This window comes from Patagioenas fasciata, chromosome 37 (genome assembly GCF_037038585.1).
Source record: "Patagioenas fasciata isolate bPatFas1 chromosome 37, bPatFas1.hap1, whole genome shotgun sequence".
In the NCBI taxonomy this organism is placed as follows: Eukaryota; Metazoa; Chordata; class Aves; order Columbiformes; family Columbidae; genus Patagioenas; species Patagioenas fasciata.
Genome location: NC_092556.1, coordinates 397640 through 416840, shown reverse-complemented (window position 1 = coordinate 416840; position 19201 = coordinate 397640). Strand labels below are relative to the sequence as shown.

The following is a 19201-nucleotide window of genomic DNA, read 5'->3' as shown; positions in this document are numbered from 1 at the left end:
TGGTGGGAGGGGGGAAGGCGGCGCATGCGCGCTGGGGGCGCTGAGGCGGCAGGGAAGCGGGCGTGCCAGGGAGGGGGCGGGGTTAAGGGAAAGGGGCGGCCAATCAGAGGGCGGTGCGGGCAAGGGAGAGGGCGCTGATTGGGTGGTTCCGGGGAGGTGGGCGGGGGGAAAGGGCGGGGACGCGGCCGCCATTGAGGACACAGCGGAGCCGGTAGGAGCCCAGCGCCCCCCCCCCCATTCCCAGTATGGCCCAGTGACCCCCAGTATGGCCCAGTAACCCCCCCCCCATTCCCAGTATGGCCCAGTAACCCCCAGTATGGCCCAGTAACCCCCCCCATTCCCCCCAGTGTGGCCCAGTAACCCCCCCCCATTCCCAGTATGGCCCAGTAACCCCCAGTATGGCCCAGTAACCCCCCCCCCATTCCCCCCAGTATGGCCCAGTGACCCCCAGTATGGCCCAGTAACCCCCCCCCATTCCCAGTATGGCCCAGTAACCCCCCCCCCATTCCCAGTATGGCCCAGTAACCCCCCCCCCATTCCCAGTATGAACCAGTGACCCCCGGCATGGCCACACTGGGAATGGGGGGGTAAATAATCTACATTTTCTGAGGCTAAATCCCCATTTTCTGAGGTTAAATCCCCATTTTCTGAGGTTAAATCCCCTGATTTTTGAGGTAAATAATTCAATTTGTAAGGTAATGAACCCATTTTGAGGTTAAATCCCCATTTTCTGAGGCAAAACCCCCATTTTCTGAGGTTAAATCCCCATTTTCTGAGGCAAATCCCCCAATTTTTGAGGTTAAATCCCCATTTTTTGAGGCAAAACCCCGATTTTTTCAAGTTAAATCCCCATTTTCTGAGGTAAACAATTCAATTTGTGAGGTAAATCCCCATTTTCTGAGGTTAAATCCCCATTTTCTGAGGTTAAATCCCCATTTTCTGAGGTAAATCCCCATTTTCTGAGGTTAAATCCCCATTTTCTGAGGTTAAATCCCCATTTTCTGAGGCAAACAATTCAATTTCTGAGGCAAACCCCCCATTTTCTGAGGCTAAAACCCCACTTTCCGAGGCTAAATCCCCATTTTCTGAGGTTAAATCCCCATTTTCTGAGGTTAAATCCCCATTTTCTGAGGGTAAATCCCCATTTTGTGAGGCAAATCCCCCATTTTTTGAGGTAAATAATTCAATTTCTGAGGTTAATTCCCCATTTTCTGAGGTTAAATCCGCAATTTCCGAGGCCAAACCCCCACTTTCCGAAGCTAAACCCCCATTTCCACGGCAAACAACGGAACGTATGAATTAATTAACCCATTCCTGAGTGAAACCGCCCGTTTCTCTCTGTAATTAACGCAGTTCTAAGCTAATTAACCCTCCATTTGCAGCCATGGCGGCCGAGGCCGCCGCTCCCGCCTCCCCCAGCCCGGCGGCCATGACGGGCGGCGAGGACCCCCCGGGCGCCCCTTGGGACCGGAAGGGCGCCCCGTGGGACCGGAAGGGCGCCCCGTGGGACCGGAAGGACGCCCCGTGGGACCGGAAGGACGCCCCTTGGGACCGGAAGGACGCCCCTTGGGGTAACGAGGGCGCTAATTGCGGTAACGAAGGCGCTAATTGCGGTAACGAAGGCGCTAATTGGGACAAGGAGGGCGCCGATTGGGACAAGGAGGGCGCCGATTGGTGCGTCCCGTGCAGCGACGCGGAGGAGGAGGAGGAGGAAGGCGGGGGCTGGGCGCCCGCGCCCCCCGAGCTGCGGCGCCTGCTGGAGCTGATCGAGCGGCACGGGACCCTGCGCCTGCGGGGGGGCTCCCGGCCCCGCCGGCCCCCCACCCCCCACCCCCAGGAGCCCCCCGAGCCGCAGCGCCACGACGAGCGGCCCGCCCTGCCCCCGCACAAGTGCGGACTGGGGGGGATCGGGGGGAGATTGGGGGGAGATTTGGGGGAAATTGAGGGGAAATTTGGGGGGAATTTGGGGGAAAATTGGGGGAAATTTGAGGGGAAATTTGGGGAAAAATTGGGGAAAATTTGGGGGAGATTTGAGGGGAAATTTGGGGAAAATTTGAGGGAAATTTGGGGAAATTTCAGGGAAAATTGGGGGGAATTTGGGGAAAATTTGGGGAGAAATTTGGGGGAAATTTGAGTGAAATTTGGGGAAATTTGAGGGGAAATTTGGGGAAAATGTGAGGGAAATTTGGGGAAATTTGAGGGAAATTTGGGGAAAATTTGAGGGAAATTTGAGGAAATTTGGGGAAAATTTGAGGGAAATTTGGGGAAAATTTGAGGGAAATTTGAGGGAGATTTGGGGAAAATTTGAGGGAAATTTGGGGGGAATTTGAGGAAATTTAGGGAGAAATTTGGGGGAATTTAGGGAGAAATTTGGGGGAGATTTGGGGAAAATTTGGGGGAAATTTGGGAAAATTTAGGGGAAAATTTGGGGGCGATTTGGGGAAATTTGAGGGAAATTTGGGGAAAATTTGAGGGGAAAATTTGGGGGAGATTTGTGGGGAAATTTGGGGGAGATTTGGGGAAAATTTGAGGGGAAATTTGGGGGAAATTTTGGGAAATTTAAGGAGAGATTTGAGAGGGAATTTAAGGGGGGATTTGGGGGAGATTTGAGGGAGATTTTGGGGCACTTGGGAGAAATTTTGAGGGAAATTGGGGGGAGATTTGGGGATAATTTGGGGGAAATTTGGGAGAGAATTGGGGGAGATTTGGGGAAGAATGTGGGGGGAATTTTGAGGGAGATTTGGGGGAAATTTGGGGAAAAGTTGGGGGAAATTTGGTGGGAATTTTGAGGGAAATTTGGGGGGAATTGTGAGGGGAAATTTGGGGGGAATTTTGAGGGAAATTTGGGAGATTTTGAGGAGAAATTTGGGGGGATTATGGAGGGGAATTTGGCGGCAGGTTTGGGGGAGGTTTGGGGGAAGTTTGGGGGAAGTTTGGGGGGGATTTTGAGGGAAATTTGGGAGAATTTGGGGGGAATTTAGGGGGAAATTTTGGGGGAATTTTGGGGGAAATTTGGGGGGAAGTTTGGGGGGGATTTTGAGGGCAATTTGGGGGGAACTTAGGGGGAAATTTGGGGGGGATTGTGAGGGCGATTTGGGGGGGGCTGTGAGGGCGATTTGGGGGGGATTGTGAGGGCGATTTGGGGGGGATTGTGAGGGTGATTTGGGGGGGATTGTGAGGGCGATTTGGGGGGGATTGTGAGGGCGATTTGGGGGGGGCTGGGAGGGCGATTTGGGGGGGATTGTGAGGGCGATTTGGGGGGGATTGTGAGGGCGATTTGGGGGGGCTGTGAGGGCGATTTGGGGGGGGCTGGGAGGGCGATTTGGGGGGGGCTGGGAGGGCGATTTGGGGGGGGCTGTGAGGGCGATTTGGGGGGGATTGTGAGGGCGATTTGGGGGGGATTGTGAGGGCGATTTGGGGGGGGCTGGGAGGGCGATTTGGGGGGGATTGGGAGGGCGATTTGGGGGGGGCTGGGAGGGCGATTTGGGGGGGCTGTGAGGGCGATTTGGGGGGGATTGTGAGGGCGATTTGGGGGGGGCTGTGAGGGCGATTTGGGGGGGATTGTGAGGGCGATTTGGGGGGGCTGGGAGGGCGATTTGGGGGGGGCTGGGAGGGCGATTTGGGGGGGATTGTGAGGGCGATTTGGGGGGATTGGGAGGGCGATTTGGGGGGGGCTGGGAGGGCGATTTGGGGGGGATTGTGAGGGCGATTTGGGGGGGGCTGGGAGGGCGATTTGGGGGGGGCTGTGAGGGCGATTTGGGGGGGCTGGGAGGGCGATTTGGGGGGGCTGGGAGGGCGATTTGGGGGGGGCTGGGAGGGCGATTTGGGGGGGATTGTGAGGGCGATTTGGGGGGGATTGTGAGGGCGATTTGGGGGGGCTGTGAGGGCGATTTGGGGGGGGCTGGGAGGGCGATTTGGGGGGGGCTGGGAGGGCGATTTGGGGGGGATTGTGAGGGCGATTTGGGGGGGGCTGGGAGGGCGATTTGGGGGGGGCTGGGAGGGCGATTTGGGGGGGATTGTGAGGGCGATTTGGGGGGGATTGTGAGGGCGATTTGGGGGGGGCTGGGAGGGCGATTTGGGGGGGGCTGTGAGGGCGATTTGGGGGGGATTGTGAGGGCGATTTGGGGGGGGCTGTGAGGGCGATTTGGGGGGGATTGTGAGGGCGATTTGGGGGGGCTGGGAGGGCGATTTGGGGGGGGCTGGGAGGGCGATTTGGGGGGGATTGTGAGGGTGATTTGGGGGGGGCTGTGAGGGCGATTTGGGGGGGGCTGGGAGGGCGATTTGGGGGGGGCTGGGAGGGCGATTTGGGGGGGGCTGTGAGGGCGATTTGGGGGGGCTGGGAGGGCGATTTGGGGGGGATTGGGAGGGCGATTTGGGGGGGGCTGGGAGGGCGATTTGGGGGGGATTGTGAGGGTGATTTGGGGGGGGCTGTGAGGGCGATTTGGGGGGGGCTGGGAGGGCGATTTGGGGGGGGCTGGGAGGGCGATTTGGGGGGGATTGGGAGGGCGATTTGGGGGGGATTGTGAGGGTGATTTGGGGGGGGCTGGGAGGGCGATTTGGGGGGGACTGTGAGGGCGATTTGGGGGGGATTGTGAGGGCGATTTGGGGGGGATTGTGAGGGCGATTTGGGGGGGGCTGTGAGGGCGATTTGGGGGGGGCTGGGAGGGCGATTTGGGGGGGGCTGGGAGGGCGATTTGGGGGGGATTGTGAGGGCGATTTGGGGGGGATTGTGAGGGCGATTTGGGGGGGCTGTGAGGGCGATTTGGGGGGGGCTGGGAGGGCGATTTGGGGGGGGCTGGGAGGGCGATTTGGGGGGGATTGTGAGGGCGATTTGGGGGGGGCTGGGAGGGCGATTTGGGGGGGGCTGTGAGGGCGATTTGGGGGGGATTGTGAGGGCGATTTGGGGGGGGCTGTGAGGGCGATTTGGGGGGGATTGTGAGGGCGATTTGGGGGGGATTGTGAGGGCGATTTGGGGGGGGCTGGGAGGGCGATTTGGGGGGGGCTGGGAGGGCGATTTGGGGGGGATTGTGAGGGTGATTTGGGGGGGATTGTGAGGGCGATTTGGGGGGGGCTGGGAGGGCGATTTGGGGGGGATTGTGAGGGCGATTTGGGGGGGATTGTGAGGGCGATTTGGGGGGGCTGTGAGGGCGATTTGGGGGGGGCTGGGAGGGCGATTTGGGGGGGATTGTGAGGGCGATTTGGGGGGGATTGTGAGGGCGATTTGGGGGGGGCTGGGAGGGCGATTTGGGGGGGGCTGTGAGGGCGATTTGGGGGGGATTGTGAGGGCGATTTGGGGGGGGCTGTGAGGGCGATTTGGGGGGGATTGTGAGGGCGATTTGGGGGGGCTGGGAGGGCGATTTGGGGGGGGCTGGGAGGGCGATTTGGGGGGGATTGTGAGGGTGATTTGGGGGGGGCTGTGAGGGCGATTTGGGGGGGGCTGGGAGGGCGATTTGGGGGGGGCTGGGAGGGCGATTTGGGGGGGGCTGTGAGGGCGATTTGGGGGGGCTGGGAGGGCGATTTGGGGGGGATTGGGAGGGCGATTTGGGGGGGGCTGGGAGGGCGATTTGGGGGGGATTGTGAGGGTGATTTGGGGGGGGCTGTGAGGGCGATTTGGGGGGGGCTGGGAGGGCGATTTGGGGGGGGCTGGGAGGGCGATTTGGGGGGGATTGGGAGGGCGATTTGGGGGGGATTGTGAGGGTGATTTGGGGGGGGCTGGGAGGGCGATTTGGGGGGGACTGTGAGGGCGATTTGGGGGGGATTGTGAGGGCGATTTGGGGGGGATTGTGAGGGCGATTTGGGGGGGGCTGTGAGGGCGATTTGGGGGGGGCTGGGAGGGCGATTTGGGGGGGGCTGGGAGGGCGATTTGGGGGGGACTGTGAGGGCGATTTGGGGGGGATTGTGAGGGCGATTTGGGGGGGATTGTGAGGGCGATTTGGGGGGGATTGTGAGGGCGATTTGGGGGGGGCTGTGAGGGCGATTTGGGGGGGGCTGTGAGGGCGATTTGGGGGGGGCTGGGAGGGCGATTTGGGGGGGATTGTGAGGGCGATTTGGGGGGGGCTGTGAGGGCGATTTGGGGGGGATTGTGAGGGCGATTTGGGGGGGGCTGGGAGGGCGATTTGGGGGGGATTGTGAGGGCGATTTGGGGGGGATTGTGAGGGTGATTTGGGGGGGGCTGGGAGGGCGATTTGGGGGGGATTGTGAGGGTGATTTGGGGGGGATTGTGAGGGCGATTTGGGGGGGGCTGGGAGGGCGATTTGGGGGGGATTGTGAGGGCGATTTGGGGGGGATTGTGAGGGCGATTTGGGGGGGACTGGGAGGGCGATTTGGGGGGGATTGTGAGGGCGATTTGGGGGAGATTGTGAGGGCGATTTGGGGGGGATTGTGAGGGCGATTTGGGGGGGACTGAGGGAGCTGGGGGGGTTTCTGTGCCCAGGCCGCGGGTGGTGCCGCAGTTCGAGTTCGAGGACGAGCCCCTGGAGCCCGTGGCGCCGCAGCCGCTCATCGACCGACGGAGGGCGCACGGTGAGGCCCCGAGACCCTCGTTAGCCCCTCGTTAACCGCTAATTAACCCCTCCTTAGCCCCTCATTAGCCCCTCATTAACCCCTCGTTAGCCCCTCGTTAGCCCCTCTTTAACTGCTAATTAACCCCTCATTAGCTCCTCATTAGCTCCTCATTAACCCTTCACTAACCCCTCACCAACCCCTCGTTAACCCCCACGCGCTGCCCTTACATCCCTGGAAACCCCAGAGCTTCCCGCCAAATTCCCCCCAAAATTCCCCCCAAAATTTCCCCCAAAATTCCCTTAAAATCCCCCAAATCCCCCTCGAAATTCCCGCCAAATTTTCCCCAAATTTCCCTTCAAAATTCCCCTCAAATTTCCCCCGAATTTCCCCTGAATTTCCCCTCAAATTTCCCCTAAATTTCCCCCAAAATTCCCGCCAAATTCCCCCCAAATTTCCCCCCAAATTTCCCCCCAAATTTCCCCCCAAATTTCCCCCAAATTACCCCCAAATTTCCCAAATTTTCCCTTAAATTTCCCCTAAATTTCCTCTAAATTTTCCCCCAAATTTCCCCCAAATCTCCCCCTAAATTTCCCCTTACATTTCCCCCCAAATCTCCCCCAAATCTTCCCTTAAATTTCTCTCAGATTTCCCCCAAATTTCCCCTAAATTTCCCTTAAATCTCCCCTAAATTTCCCCCTAAATTTCCCCCTAAATTTCCCCCAAATTTCCCCCAAATTTCCCCCAAATTTCCCCCAGATCTCCCCCAAATCTCCCCCAGATCTCCCCCAAATCTCCCCCACTACTTTTGGGTTGAATTGCGGTGTTTTTGGGTTCCAGGCCCGGGCCGCGTGTGGGGGCGGGCGCTTTGGGTTGAATTCTGGCGTTTTTGGGGTTGTGGGCCCCACGTTCCTCCCCAAATCTCCCCCAAATCTCCCCCAAATTTCCCCTTAAATTTCCCCCAAATTTCCCCCAAATTTCCCCTAGATTTCCCCTAAATTTTTCCCCAAATCTCCCCTTAAATTTCCCCCCAAATCTCCCCCAAATCTCCCCCAAATCTCCCCCAAATCTCCCCCAAATCTCCCCCAAATCTCCCCCAAATTTCCCCTTAAATTTCCCCTTAAATTTCCCCCAAATTTCCCCCAAATTTCCCCTAAATTTCCCCTAAATTTTTCCCCAAATCTCCCCCTAAATCTCCCCCAAATCTCCCCCAAATCTCCCCCAAATCTCCCCCAAATCTCCCCCAAATTTCCCCCAAATTTCCCCTAAATTTCCCTTAAATTTCCCTTAAATCTCCCCCAAATCTCCCCCAAATCTCCCCCAAATCTCCCCCAAATCTCCCCCAGATCTCCCCCAACCTCCCCAAGTACTTTTGGGTTGAATTGCGGTGATTTTGGGTTGCAGGCCCGGGCCGCGTGTGGCGGCGGGCGGTTTGGGTTGAATTGCGTGGTTTTCGGGTGTTGCAGGCCCGGGCCGCGTGTGGGGGCGGGCGCTTTGGGTTGAATTGGGGTGATTTTGGGTTGCAGGCCCGGGCCGCGTGTGGCGGCGGGCGGTTTGGGTTGAATTGCGTGGTTTTCGGGTGTTGCAGGCCCGGGCCGCGTGTGGCGGCGGGCGCTTTGGGTTGAATTGCGGCGATTTTGGGTTGCAGGCCCGGGCCGCGTGTGGGGGCGGGCGGTTTGGGTTGAATTGCGTGGTTTTCGGGTGTTGCAGGCCCGGGCCGCGTGTCGCGGCGGGCGGCGCTGGACAAGGTGCTGTGGGACATGAAGCGGCACCAGGCGCTGGAGCAGCAGCTGCTGCGCACCGGGCAGGACCCCGTGGAGCTCTTCCCGCCCGGGCCCGCGCGCCGCGGCGCCCAGAAACCGCCCTGCTGACCCCAAAATCGGCTTCATCCACCCCAAAATCGGCTTCCTCCACCCCAAAAACGGGTGATTTGACCCCAAAAACGGGTTATTTGACCCCAAAAACGGGTGATTTGACCCAAAAACAGGTGATTGGAGTCCAAGTGTGGGTTATTTAGGCCCAAGTGTGGGTTATTTAGGCCCAAGTGTGGGTTATTTAGGCCCGAGTGTGAGTTATTTGACGCCCAAGAATGGGTTATTGGAGTCCAAGAATGGGTTATTTGAGCCCAAACTTGGGTTATTTGGGCCTCAAAATGGCTTTTTTGACCCAAAAAACGGGTTATTTGACCCCAAAAACGGGTGATTTGACCCCAAAAACGGGTGATTTGACCCAAAAACAGGTGATTGGAGTCCAAGTGTGGGTTATTTAGGCCCAAGAGTGGGTTATTTGACCCCCAAGAATGGGTTATTTGGGCCTAAGAATGGGTTATTTGACCCCAGAAATGGCTGTTGTGACCCCCAAAATGGCTTCATCCACCCCAAAAATGGGTTATTTGACCCCAAAAACGGGTGATTTGACCCAAAAACAGGTGATTGGAGTCCAAGTGTGGGTTATTTAGGCCCGAGTGTGGGTTATTTGACCCCCAAGAATGGGTTATTGGAGTCCAAGAATGGGTTATTTCAGCCCAAACTTGGGTTATTTGGGCCTCAAAATGGCTTTTTTGACCCAAAAAACGGGTTATTTGACCCCAAAAACGGGTGATTGGAGTCCAAGTGTGGGTTATTTAGGCCCAAGAGTGGGTTATTTGACCCCCAAGAATGGGTTATTTGGGCCTAAGAATGGGTTATTTGACCCCAGAAATGGCTGTTGTGACCCCCAAAATGGCTTCTTCCACCCCAAAATCGGCTTCCTCCACCCCAAAAATGGGTTATTTGACCCAAAAAACAGGTTATTTGACCCAAAAACAGGTGATTTGAGTCCAAGTGTGGGTTATTTAGGCCCAAGTGTGGGTTATTTAGGCCCGAGTGTGGGTTATTTGACTCCCAAGAATGGGTTATTGGAGTCCAAGAATGGGTTATTTGAGCCCAAACTTGGGTTATTTGGGCCTCAAAATGGCTTTTTCGACCCCAAAAATGGCTTTTTTGACCCAAAAAATGGTTTTTTCAACCCCAAAAATGGGTGATTTGACCCCCAAAACAGGTGATGGGAGTCCAAGTGTGGGTTATTTAGGCCCAAGTGTGGGTTATTTGACCCCAAGAATGGGTTATTTGAGCCCAAAAGTGGGTTATTTGACCCCAGAAATGACTGTTGTGACCCCAAAAAAGGCTTTTTTGACCCCCAAAATGGGTTATTTGAGACCCAACAATGGGTTATTTGAGCCCAAAAATGGCTTTTTCGACCCCAAAAATGGGTCATTTGACCCAAAAAATGGGGGTTTTGACCCCAAAAATGGGTTCTTTGACCCCAAAAATGGCTTTTTCGACCCCAAAACTGGGTTCTTTGACCCCCAAAACTGGGTTATTTGAGCCCAAAATGGGTTTGGCGCCTCAATCAATGGGAGGAGGGGAGGGAGAGGACGTGGAGAACCAATGGGGAGCGAGTGGGCGGGGCGAGCGGCGCCGTGAGCCAATGGGGAGCGAGTGGGCGGGGCGAGGCGATGGGGGTCAATGAGGAGCGAGTGGGCGGGGCGGACGGCGCCGTGAGCCAATGGGGAGCGAGTGGGCGGGGCGAGGCGATGGGGTCAATGGGGAGCGAGTGGGCGGGGCGAGCGGTGCCGTGAGCCAATGGGGAGCGAGTGGGGGAGCGGGAAGGGGCGGGGCCAGAGCGGAAAATGGCGGGAAGTTGGGGTAAATTGTGGTGTAAAATGGGGCAATGTGGGGTTCCTCCCGAACTCCTGGGTCCTTTCCCGAACTCCTGGGTCCCTCCCGAACTCCTGGGTCCCCTCCCGAACTCCTGGGTCCTTTGGGGCACTCCTGGGTCCCCTCCCGAACTCCTGGGTCCTTTCCCGAACTCCTGGGTCCCTCCCGAACTCCTGGGTCCCCTCCCGAACTCCTGGGTCCTTTGGGGCACTCCTGGGTCCCCTCCTGGACTCCTGGGTCCTTTCCTGAACTCCTGGGTCCCTCCCGGACTCCTGGGTCCCTCCCCCGAACTCCTGGGTCCCTGGGGCACTCCTGGGTCCCTCCCCGAACTCCTGGGTCCCTCTGAACTTCTGGGTCCCTTCCTGAACTCCTGGGTCCCTCGCAGACCCCTGGTTTCCCCCCCGAACTCCTGGGTCCCCTCCCGAACTCCTGGGTCCCTTGGGGCACTCCTGGGTCCTTCCCCGAACTCCTGGGTCCCTTCCTGAACTCCTGGGTCCCTCCCGAACGCCTGGGTCCCTTGGGGCACTCCTGGGTCCCCTCCCGAACTCCTGGGTCCTTCCCGGAACTCCTGGGTCCCTTGGGGCACTCCTGGGTCCCTCCCGGACTCCTGGGTCCCCTCCCGGACTCCTGGGTCCCCTCCCGAACTCCTGGGTCCTTCCCGGAACTCCTGGGTCCCTCCCGGACTCCTGGGTCCCTCCCGGACTCCTGGGTCCCCTCCCGGACTCCTGGGTCCCCTCCCGAACTCCTGGGTCCCTTGGGGCACTCCTGGGTCCCTCCCCGACCTCCTGGGTCCCTCCCGGACTCCTGGGTCCCTCCCCGAACTCCTGGGTCCCTTGGGGCACTCCTGGGTCCCTCCCCGAACTCCTGGGTCCCTCCCGCACTCCTGGGTCCCCCCCTGAACTCCTGGGTCCCTGGGGCACTCCTGGGTCCCCCCCTGAACTCCTGGGTCCCTTGGGGCACTCCTGGGTCCCTGGGGCACTCCTGGGTCCCTCCCGCACTCCTGGGTCCCCCCCTGAACTCCTGGGTCCCTTGGGGCACTCCTGGGTCCCTTGGGGCACTCCTGGGTTCCTGGGGCACTCCTGGGTCCCTCCCGCACTCCTGGGTCCCCCCGGGTGCCCTTATCGGGACAAAGGGGTAAAAATAGCGCTCGGACGCCTGGGTCCCCTCCCCCCCGAACTCCTGGGTCCCCTCCCGGACGCCTGGGTCCCTTCTTCCCCCCCCTCCCCCCTCCTTGCACCTGCCGCCTTCTCCCGCCCCTCCCCCACTTGGAGGGGACCCAGGAGTTCGGGGAGGGGGGAGGGGGGACCCAGGAGTTCGGGGAGGGGGGAGGGGGGACCCAGGAGTTCGGGGGGGGACCCAGGAATTCAGGGGGGGACCCAGGAGTGCCCCAAGGGACCCAGGAGTTCGGCAGGGACCCAGGAGTTCCGGAGGGACCCAGGAGTGCCCCAGGGACCCAGGAGTGCCCCAGGGACCCAGGAGTGCCCCAAGGGACCCACGAGTCCAGGGGGACCCAGGAGTTCGGGAGGGACCCAGGAGTTCAGGGAGGGACCCAGGAGTGCCCCAAGGGACCCAGGAGTACCCCAAGGGACCCAGGAGTGCCCCAGGGACCCAGGAGTTCGGGGGGACCCAGGAGTTCGGGAGGGACCCAGGAGTGCCCCAGGGACCCAGGAGTTCGGGGGGGACCCAGGAGTGCCCCAGTGCCCCAGGAATTCGGGGGGGGGGGGGGGGAGGGACCCAGGCGTTCGGGACGAACTTCTTAGGAATTCGGGGAGGGACCCAGGCGTCCGGGGGGGGGGCGGGGCCAAGAGGCTTTAAAACCCCCGGAGGGGCCGGGACCCCCAGAGACCCCGAGAGCGGCCATGGTGAGGGGACCCCGGTTAATTAACCCCTCATTAGCTCCTAATTAACCCCCCTGGACCCACGATTAACCCCCCTGGACCCCCCAATTACCCCCAATTAACCCCCCTGGACCCCCAATTAACCCCCCTGGACCCCCCAATTACCCCCAATTAACCCCCCTGGACCCCCAATTACCCCCAATTAACCCTCAATTAACCCCCCAATTACCCCCAATTACCCCCAATTAACCCTCAATTAACCCCCCAATTACCCCCAATTAACCCCCCTGGACCCCCAATTAACCCCCAATTAACCCCAAATTGGGGAAGGACACCCCCGGACGCCTGGGTCCCTTTTGGGGGGGATGGGGGGGGGGCAGCCCGGACGCCTGGGTCCCTTTTCAGATCCCCCAGATCCCCCCCAGACCCCATAGGGAACCCCATAGGGACCCCCAGACCCCATAGGGAACCCCATAGGGACCCCCAGACCCCATAGGGAACCCCAGGGACCCCCAGACCCCATAGGGACCCCCAGGGACCCCCAGACCCCATAGGGACCCCCAAACCCCATAGGGACCCCCAGATCCCCCCCAGACCCCATAGGGAACCCCAGGGACCCCCAGACCCCATAGGGACCCCCAGACCCCATAGGGACCCCCACATCCCCCCCAGACCCCATGGGGACCCCCAGACCCCATAGGGACCCCCAGACCCCATAGGGACCCCCACATCCCCCCCAGACCCCATAGGGACCCCCAGACCCCATAGGGACCCCCAGGGACCCCCAGACCCCATAGGGACCCCCACATCCCCCCCAGACCCCATAGGGACCCCCAGACCCCATAGGGACCCCCAGGGACCCCCAGACCCCATAGGGACCCCCACATCCCCCCCAGACCCCATAGGGACCCCCAGACCCCATAGGGACCCCCAGGGACCCCCAGACCCCATAGGGACCCCCACATCCCCCCCAGACCCCATAGGGACCCCCAGACCCCATAGGGACCCCCAGGGACCCCCAGACCCCATAGGGACCCCCACATCCCCCCCAGACCCCATAGGGACCCCCAGACCCCATAGGGACCCCCAGGGACCCCCAGACCCCATAGGGACCCCCACATCCCCCCCAGACCCCCAGGGACCCCCAGACCCCATAGGGACCCCCAGACCCCATAGGGACCCCCAGGGACCCCCTGACCCCATAGGGACCCCCAGACCCCATAGGGACCCCCAGGGACCCCCTGACCCCATAGGGACCCCCAGACCCCATAGGGACCCCCAGGGACCCCCTGACCCCATAGGGACCCCCAGGGACCCCCAGACCCCATAGGGACCCCCTGACCCCATAGGGACCCCCAGACCCCATAGGGAACCCCATAGGGACCCCCCAGACCCCATAGGGACCCCCAGGGACCCCCAGACCCCATAGGGACCCCCAGACCCCATAGGGACCCCCAGGGACCCCCTGACCCCATAGGGACCCCCAGGGACCCCCAGACCCCATAGGGACCCCCACATCCCCCCCAGACCCCATAGGGACCCCCAGACCCCATAGGGACCCCCAGGGACCCCCAGACCCCATAGGGACCCCCACATCCCCCCCAGACCCCATAGGGACCCCCAGACCCCATAGGGACCCCCAGGGACCCCCAGACCCCATAGGGACCCCCACATCCCCCCCAGACCCCCAGGGACCCCCAGACCCCATAGGGACCCCCAGGGACCCCCAGACCCCATAGGGACCCCCACATCCCCCCCAGACCCCCAGGGACCCCCAGACCCCATAGGGACCCCCAGACCCCATAGGGACCCCCAGGGACCCCCTGACCCCATAGGGACCCCCAGACCCCATAGGGACCCCCAGGGACCCCCAGACCCCATAGGGACCCCCACATCCCCCCCAGACCCCATAGGGACCCCCAGACCCCATAGGGACCCCCAGGGACCCCCAGACCCCATAGGGACCCCCACATCCCCCCCAGACCCCCAGGGACCCCCAGACCCCATAGGGACCCCCAGGGACCCCCAGACCCCATAGGGACCCCCACATCCCCCCCAGACCCCCAGGGACCCCCAGACCCCATAGGGACCCCCAGACCCCATAGGGACCCCCAGGGACCCCCTGACCCCATAGGGACCCCCAGACCCCATAGGGACCCCCAGGGACCCCCAGACCCCATAGGGACCCCCAGGGACCCCCCAGACCCCATAGGGACCCCCAGACCCCATAGGGACCCCCAGACCCCATAGGGAACCCCATAGGGACCCCCAGACCCCATAGGGACCCCCAGATCCCCCCCAGATCCCCCCCAGACCCCATAGGGACCCCCAGGGACCCCCTGCTCCCCATCTGCCCCACATCCCTGCCCCACATCCCCCCCAATCCACCCCACATCCGCCCCATTTGTACCCCAAATCCCACCCCACATCCCCCCCAGATCCTGCCCCACATCCCCCCCACACCTGCCCCATTTGTACCCCAAATCCCACCCTATTTGTACCCCACATCCCCCCCACATCCCCCCCACATCCCCCCCACATCTCCCCCCAAATCCCGCCCCACATCCCCCCCACATCCTGCCCCATTTGTACCCCACATCCCCCCCCATCCTGCCCCACATCCCCCCCACATCCCCCCCACATCCCCCCCCATCCTGCCCCACATCCCCCCCACATCCCCCCCACATCCCACCCCACATCCCCACCCCATCCTGCCCCACACCCGCCCCCCATCCTGCCCCACATCCTGCCCCACATCCCACCCCACATCCCCCCCACATCCCCCCCACACCCGCCCCCCATCCTGCCCCACATCCCCCCCACATCCTGCCCCACACCCGCCCCACATCCCCCCCACATCCCCCCCACATCCCCCCCACATCCTGCCCCATTTGTACCCCACATCCCCCCCCATCCCGCCCCACACCCGCCCCACATCCCCCCCACATCCTGCCCCACATCCCCCCCACATCCCCCCCACACCCGCCCCACACCCGCCCCACATCCCCCCCCATCCCGCCCCACACCCGCCCCACATCCCCCCCACATCCTGCCCCACATCCCCCCCACATCCCCCCCACACCCGCCCCACATCCCCCCCACATCCTGCCCCATTTGTACCCCACATCCCCCCCCATCCTGCCCCACATCCCCCCCACATCCCACCCCACATCCCCCCCCCATCCTGCCCCACACCCGCCCCCCATCCTGCCCCACATCCACCCCATTTGTACCCCACATCCCCCCCCACATCCCCCCCCATCCTGCCCCACATCCCCCCCACATCCCCCCCACATCCCCCCCCCATCCTGCCCCACATCCTGCCCCACATCCCCCCCACATCCTGCCCCATTTGTACCCCACACCCGCCCCCCATCCTGCCCCACACCCACCCCACGCCCGCCCCACATCCTGCCCCACATCCCCCCCATCCTGCCCCCCATCCTGCCCCACATCCTGCCCCACACCCCCCCCACACCCAGCCCCACACCCCCCCCCATCCTGCCCCACATCCCCCCCCATCCTGCCCCACACCCCCCCCACACCCCCCCACACCCGCCCCACATCCCCCCCACATCCCCCCCACATCCTGCCCCACATCCCCCCCCATCCTGCCCCACACCCACCCCCCATCCTGCCCCCCATCTGCGCGCAGGCCCCCAAGAAGGCGAAGCGCCGAGCGGCCGAGGGCAGCTCCAACGTTTTCTCCATGTTCGACCAGACCCAGATCCAGGAGTTCAAGGAGGTGGGGGCGCCCGGACGCCTGGGTCCCTCGGGCAGACCCCCCCGGACGCCTGGGTCCCTTGGGCAGACCCCCCCGGACGCCTGGGTCCCTTTTTAGGGGTCACCCCGGATGCCTGGGTCCCTTTGCCCGGACGCCTGGGTCCCTTGATCAGACCCCCCCGGACGCCTGGGTCCCTCGGGCAGACCCCCCCGGACGCCTGGGTCCCTTTTTAGGGGTCACCCCGGATGCCTGGGTCCCTTTGCCCGGACGCCTGGGTCCCTTGATCAGACCCCCCCGGACGCCTGGGTCCCTCGGGCAGACCCCCCCGGACGCCTGGGTCCCTCGGGCAGACCCCCCCGGACGCCTGGGTCCCTCGGGCAGACCCCCCCGGACGCCTGGGTCCCTTTTGGGGGGAATGGGGGGGCAACCCCGGATGCCTGGGTCCCTCGGGCAGACCCCCCCGGACGCCTGGGTCCCTTTTTCAGACCCCCCCCGGACGCCTGGGTCCCTCGGGCAGACCCCCCCGGACGCCTGGGTCCCTTTTTCAGACCCCCCCCCGGACGCCTGGGTCCCTTGGGCAGACCCCCCCCGGACGCCTGGGTCCCTTTTTAGGGGTCACCCCGGATGCCTGGGTCCCTTTGCCCGGACGCCTGGGTCCCTTGATCAGACCCCCCCGGACGCCTGGGTCCCTCGGGCAGACCCCCCCGGACGCCTGGGTCCCTCGGGCAGACCCCCCCGGACGCCTGGGTCCCTTGGGCAGACCCCCCCCGGACGCCTGGGTCCCTTTTTAGGGGTCACCCCGGATGCCTGGGTCCCTTTGCCCGGACGCCTGGGTCCCTTGATCAGACCCCCCCGGACGCCTGGGTCCCTTGATCAGACCCCCCCGGACGCCTGGGTCCCTTGGGCAGACCCCCCCGGACGCCTGGGTCCCTCGGGCAGATCCCCCCGGACGCCTGGGTCCCTTTTTAGGGGTCACCCCGGATGCCTGGGTCCTTTTTTGGTTCAACCCCGAACTCCAGGGTCCCTTTTTTGGGGGGTGGGGTCACCCCGGACGCCTGGGTCCCTTTTTAGGGGTCACCCCGGACGCCTGGGTCCTTTTTTGGTTCAACCCCCGAACTCCAGGGTCCCTTTTTTGGGGGGGTGGGGTCACCCCGGACGCCTGGGTCCCTTTCCCCGGACGCCTGGGTCCCTTGATCAGACCCCCCCGGACGCCTGGGTCCTTTTTTGGTTCAACCCCCGAACTCCAGGGTCCCTTTTTTGGGGGGGGTGGGGTCACCCGGACGCCTGGGTCCCTTATTTGGTCCAACCCCCGGCCGCCTGGGTCCCTTTCCCCGGACGCCTGGGTCCTTTCCAGCACCTGTTGCCGGCTCCAATGTCTCCTTGAAGGCTTGGGGGGGGGGTGGGGGGCGTGGCTTGGGGCGGGGGGGCGTGGCTTGGGGCGGGGGGCGTGGCCTGCGGCCCATGCTCCCCCGCGCCCCCTGCAGGCGTTCACGGTGATCGATCAGAACCGGGACGGGATCATTGATAAGGATGATCTGCGCGAGACCTTCGCCGCCATGGGTGAGGGGGCGTGGCTTGGGGGAGGTGGGCGTGGCTTGGGGAGGTGGGCGTGGCTTGGAGGGTGTGGCCTCAGTGAGCATGGGTGTGGCCTTGTGGGGGGTGGAGGGGTCAATGGGGCCATAGGGATGAATGGGGGGGTGGGGTTTGCCGAGGGGGCGTGGCCTGAGCAATGTGGGCGTGGCCTCCAGAGCCAATAGAGTAAATTGGGGGGGTGGAAGGGGGGGGGCGTGGCTTGCGGCAAAGGGGCGGAGCTTAGCGGCTTGCAGGGGTGGGGCTTGTGGGGGGCGTGGCCTCCAGAGCCAATAGATTAAATGGGATATTGAAAGGGGGCGTGGCTTATGCAAAGGGGGCGTGGCCTCCACAGCCAGTAGAGTAAATGGGAGATTGAAGGGGGGGCGTGGCTTCCAGAACCAATGGATTAAATGGAAGATTGAAAAGGGGGGCGTGGCTTAGCGCCTCATAGAGAAGGGGGCGGAGTCTAGAAAAGGGGCGTGGCTTGAGGAAATGTGGGCGTGGCTTGAGGAAATGTGGGCGTGGCCTCAAGAGCCAATTGGGTAGAATGGGGGGGGCGTCGCTTATGCAAGGTGGGCGGGGCTTAGCGCCTTATGGAGAAGGAGGCGGGGTTAAAGATTGGGGGCGTGGCTTTAGAATGGGGGCGTGGCCTCAGGGCCAATAGGGGTTGGGAAAGGGGGCGTGGTTTGCACAAAGGGGGCGTGGCCTTGGTACCCAATGGAGGGAATGGGGGTTTAAAAGGGGGGCGTGGCTTGTGAATGGGGGCGTGGCCTCCAGGGCCATTCCATTGCCTATAGAGCCAAGGGGGGGGTGTGGAATCCGAATGGTAAGGGGCGGGGTTTATTGCCTAGGGGGCGGGGTTTGGGGGTGGGCGTGTCCCGCTAAGCCCCGCCCCCTGTCTCTGATAGGCCGGCTGAACGTGAAGAACGAGGAGCTGGACGCCATGATCAAAGAGGCCAGCGGCCCCATCAACTTCACCGTGTTCCTCACCATGTTCGGGGAGAAGCTCAAGGGTGGGGACGTTGGGGACGTTGGGGGACATTGGGGGACATTGGGGGACATGGGGACATTGGGGGACAGGGGGACATTGGGGGACAGGGGGATAATGGGGGGACATGGGGGGATAGGGGGACAATGGGGGCATTGGGGACAATGGGGACATTGGGGGATATGGGGATAATGGGGGGATCTGGGGACATTGGGGGACAATGGGGACATTGGGGGATATGGGGATAATGGGGGGACATGGGGACATTGGGGGATATGGGGATAATGGGGGGATCTGGGGACATTGGGGGACATGGGGACATTGGGGGATATGGGGATAATGGGGGGACATGGGGACATTGGGGGACATGGGGACATTGGGGGACATGGGGATAATGGGGGGACGTGGGGACATTGGGGGGCAATGGGGGACATGGGGGGATATGGGGACATTGGGGGATATGGGGGATGTGGGGGGTATGGGGATAATGGGGGGACATGGGGACATTGGGGGACATGGGGACAATGGGACATTGGGGGCAATGGGGGTTATGGGGGCATAGGGGGACAATGGGGACATTGGGGGCAATGGGGACATTGGGGGCAATGAGGACAATGGGGGACATGGGGACATTGGGGGATATGGGGGGATAAATGGGGGCACATGGGGGGATATGGGGGGACTATGGGGACAATGGGGACATTGGGGGCAATGGGGACATTGGGGGATATGGGGGACATGGAGGGGAAAATGGGGACATTGGGGGATATGGGGACAATGGGACATATGGGGACAGGGGGATATTGGGGGACATGGGGACATTGGGGGATGTGGGGATATGGGGGGACATGGGGACACATTTGGGGATATGGGGACAATG

The 19201-nt window shown here is 62.3% G+C and overlaps 2 protein-coding genes across 5 annotated transcripts in view; both read left to right on the top strand.

Annotated features, from left to right (window-relative positions):
- The window catches only part of LOC136114196 (myosin regulatory light chain 11), a 111132-nt gene that overhangs the window by 86596 nt on the left and 5335 nt on the right, over positions 1-19201 (top strand). For all 4 annotated transcript variants that reach the window (XR_011736201.1, XR_011736202.1, XR_011736203.1 and 1 more), the window contains exons 2-4: positions 15692-15782; positions 17246-17321; positions 18242-18346. Coding sequence is in view for 1 of the 4 variants with exons in the window: in XM_071801318.1 (XP_071657419.1) it covers positions 15692-15782; positions 17246-17321; positions 18242-18346 (272 nt within the window). In the remaining 3 variants the exon portion in view is untranslated. The remainder of the gene's footprint in view (positions 1-15691; positions 15783-17245; positions 17322-18241; positions 18347-19201) is intronic.
- Positions 124-8487, top strand: PAGR1 (PAXIP1 associated glutamate rich protein 1). The gene is made up of 4 exons (XM_071801348.1): positions 124-211; positions 1383-1890; positions 6434-6522; positions 8212-8487. Exons 2-4 carry the CDS (start codon positions 1385-1387, stop codon positions 8370-8372), a joined length of 756 nt encoding a protein of 251 aa, XP_071657449.1. The 5' UTR covers positions 124-211; positions 1383-1384; the 3' UTR covers positions 8373-8487.

Excerpts from the sequence above, each read along its gene's own strand:
- PAGR1 (XM_071801348.1), top strand. The coding sequence starts at position 1,385 with ATGGCGGCCGAGGCCGCCGCTCCCGCCTCCCCCAGCCCGGCGGCCATG. Across the intron at positions 1,891-6,433 it reads CCCGCCCTGCCCCCGCACAA|GCCGCGGGTGGTGCCGCAGT; the intron begins GTGCGGACTGGG and ends TTCTGTGCCCAG. Across the intron at positions 6,523-8,211 it reads CGACCGACGGAGGGCGCACG|GCCCGGGCCGCGTGTCGCGG; the intron begins GTGAGGCCCCGA and ends CGGGTGTTGCAG.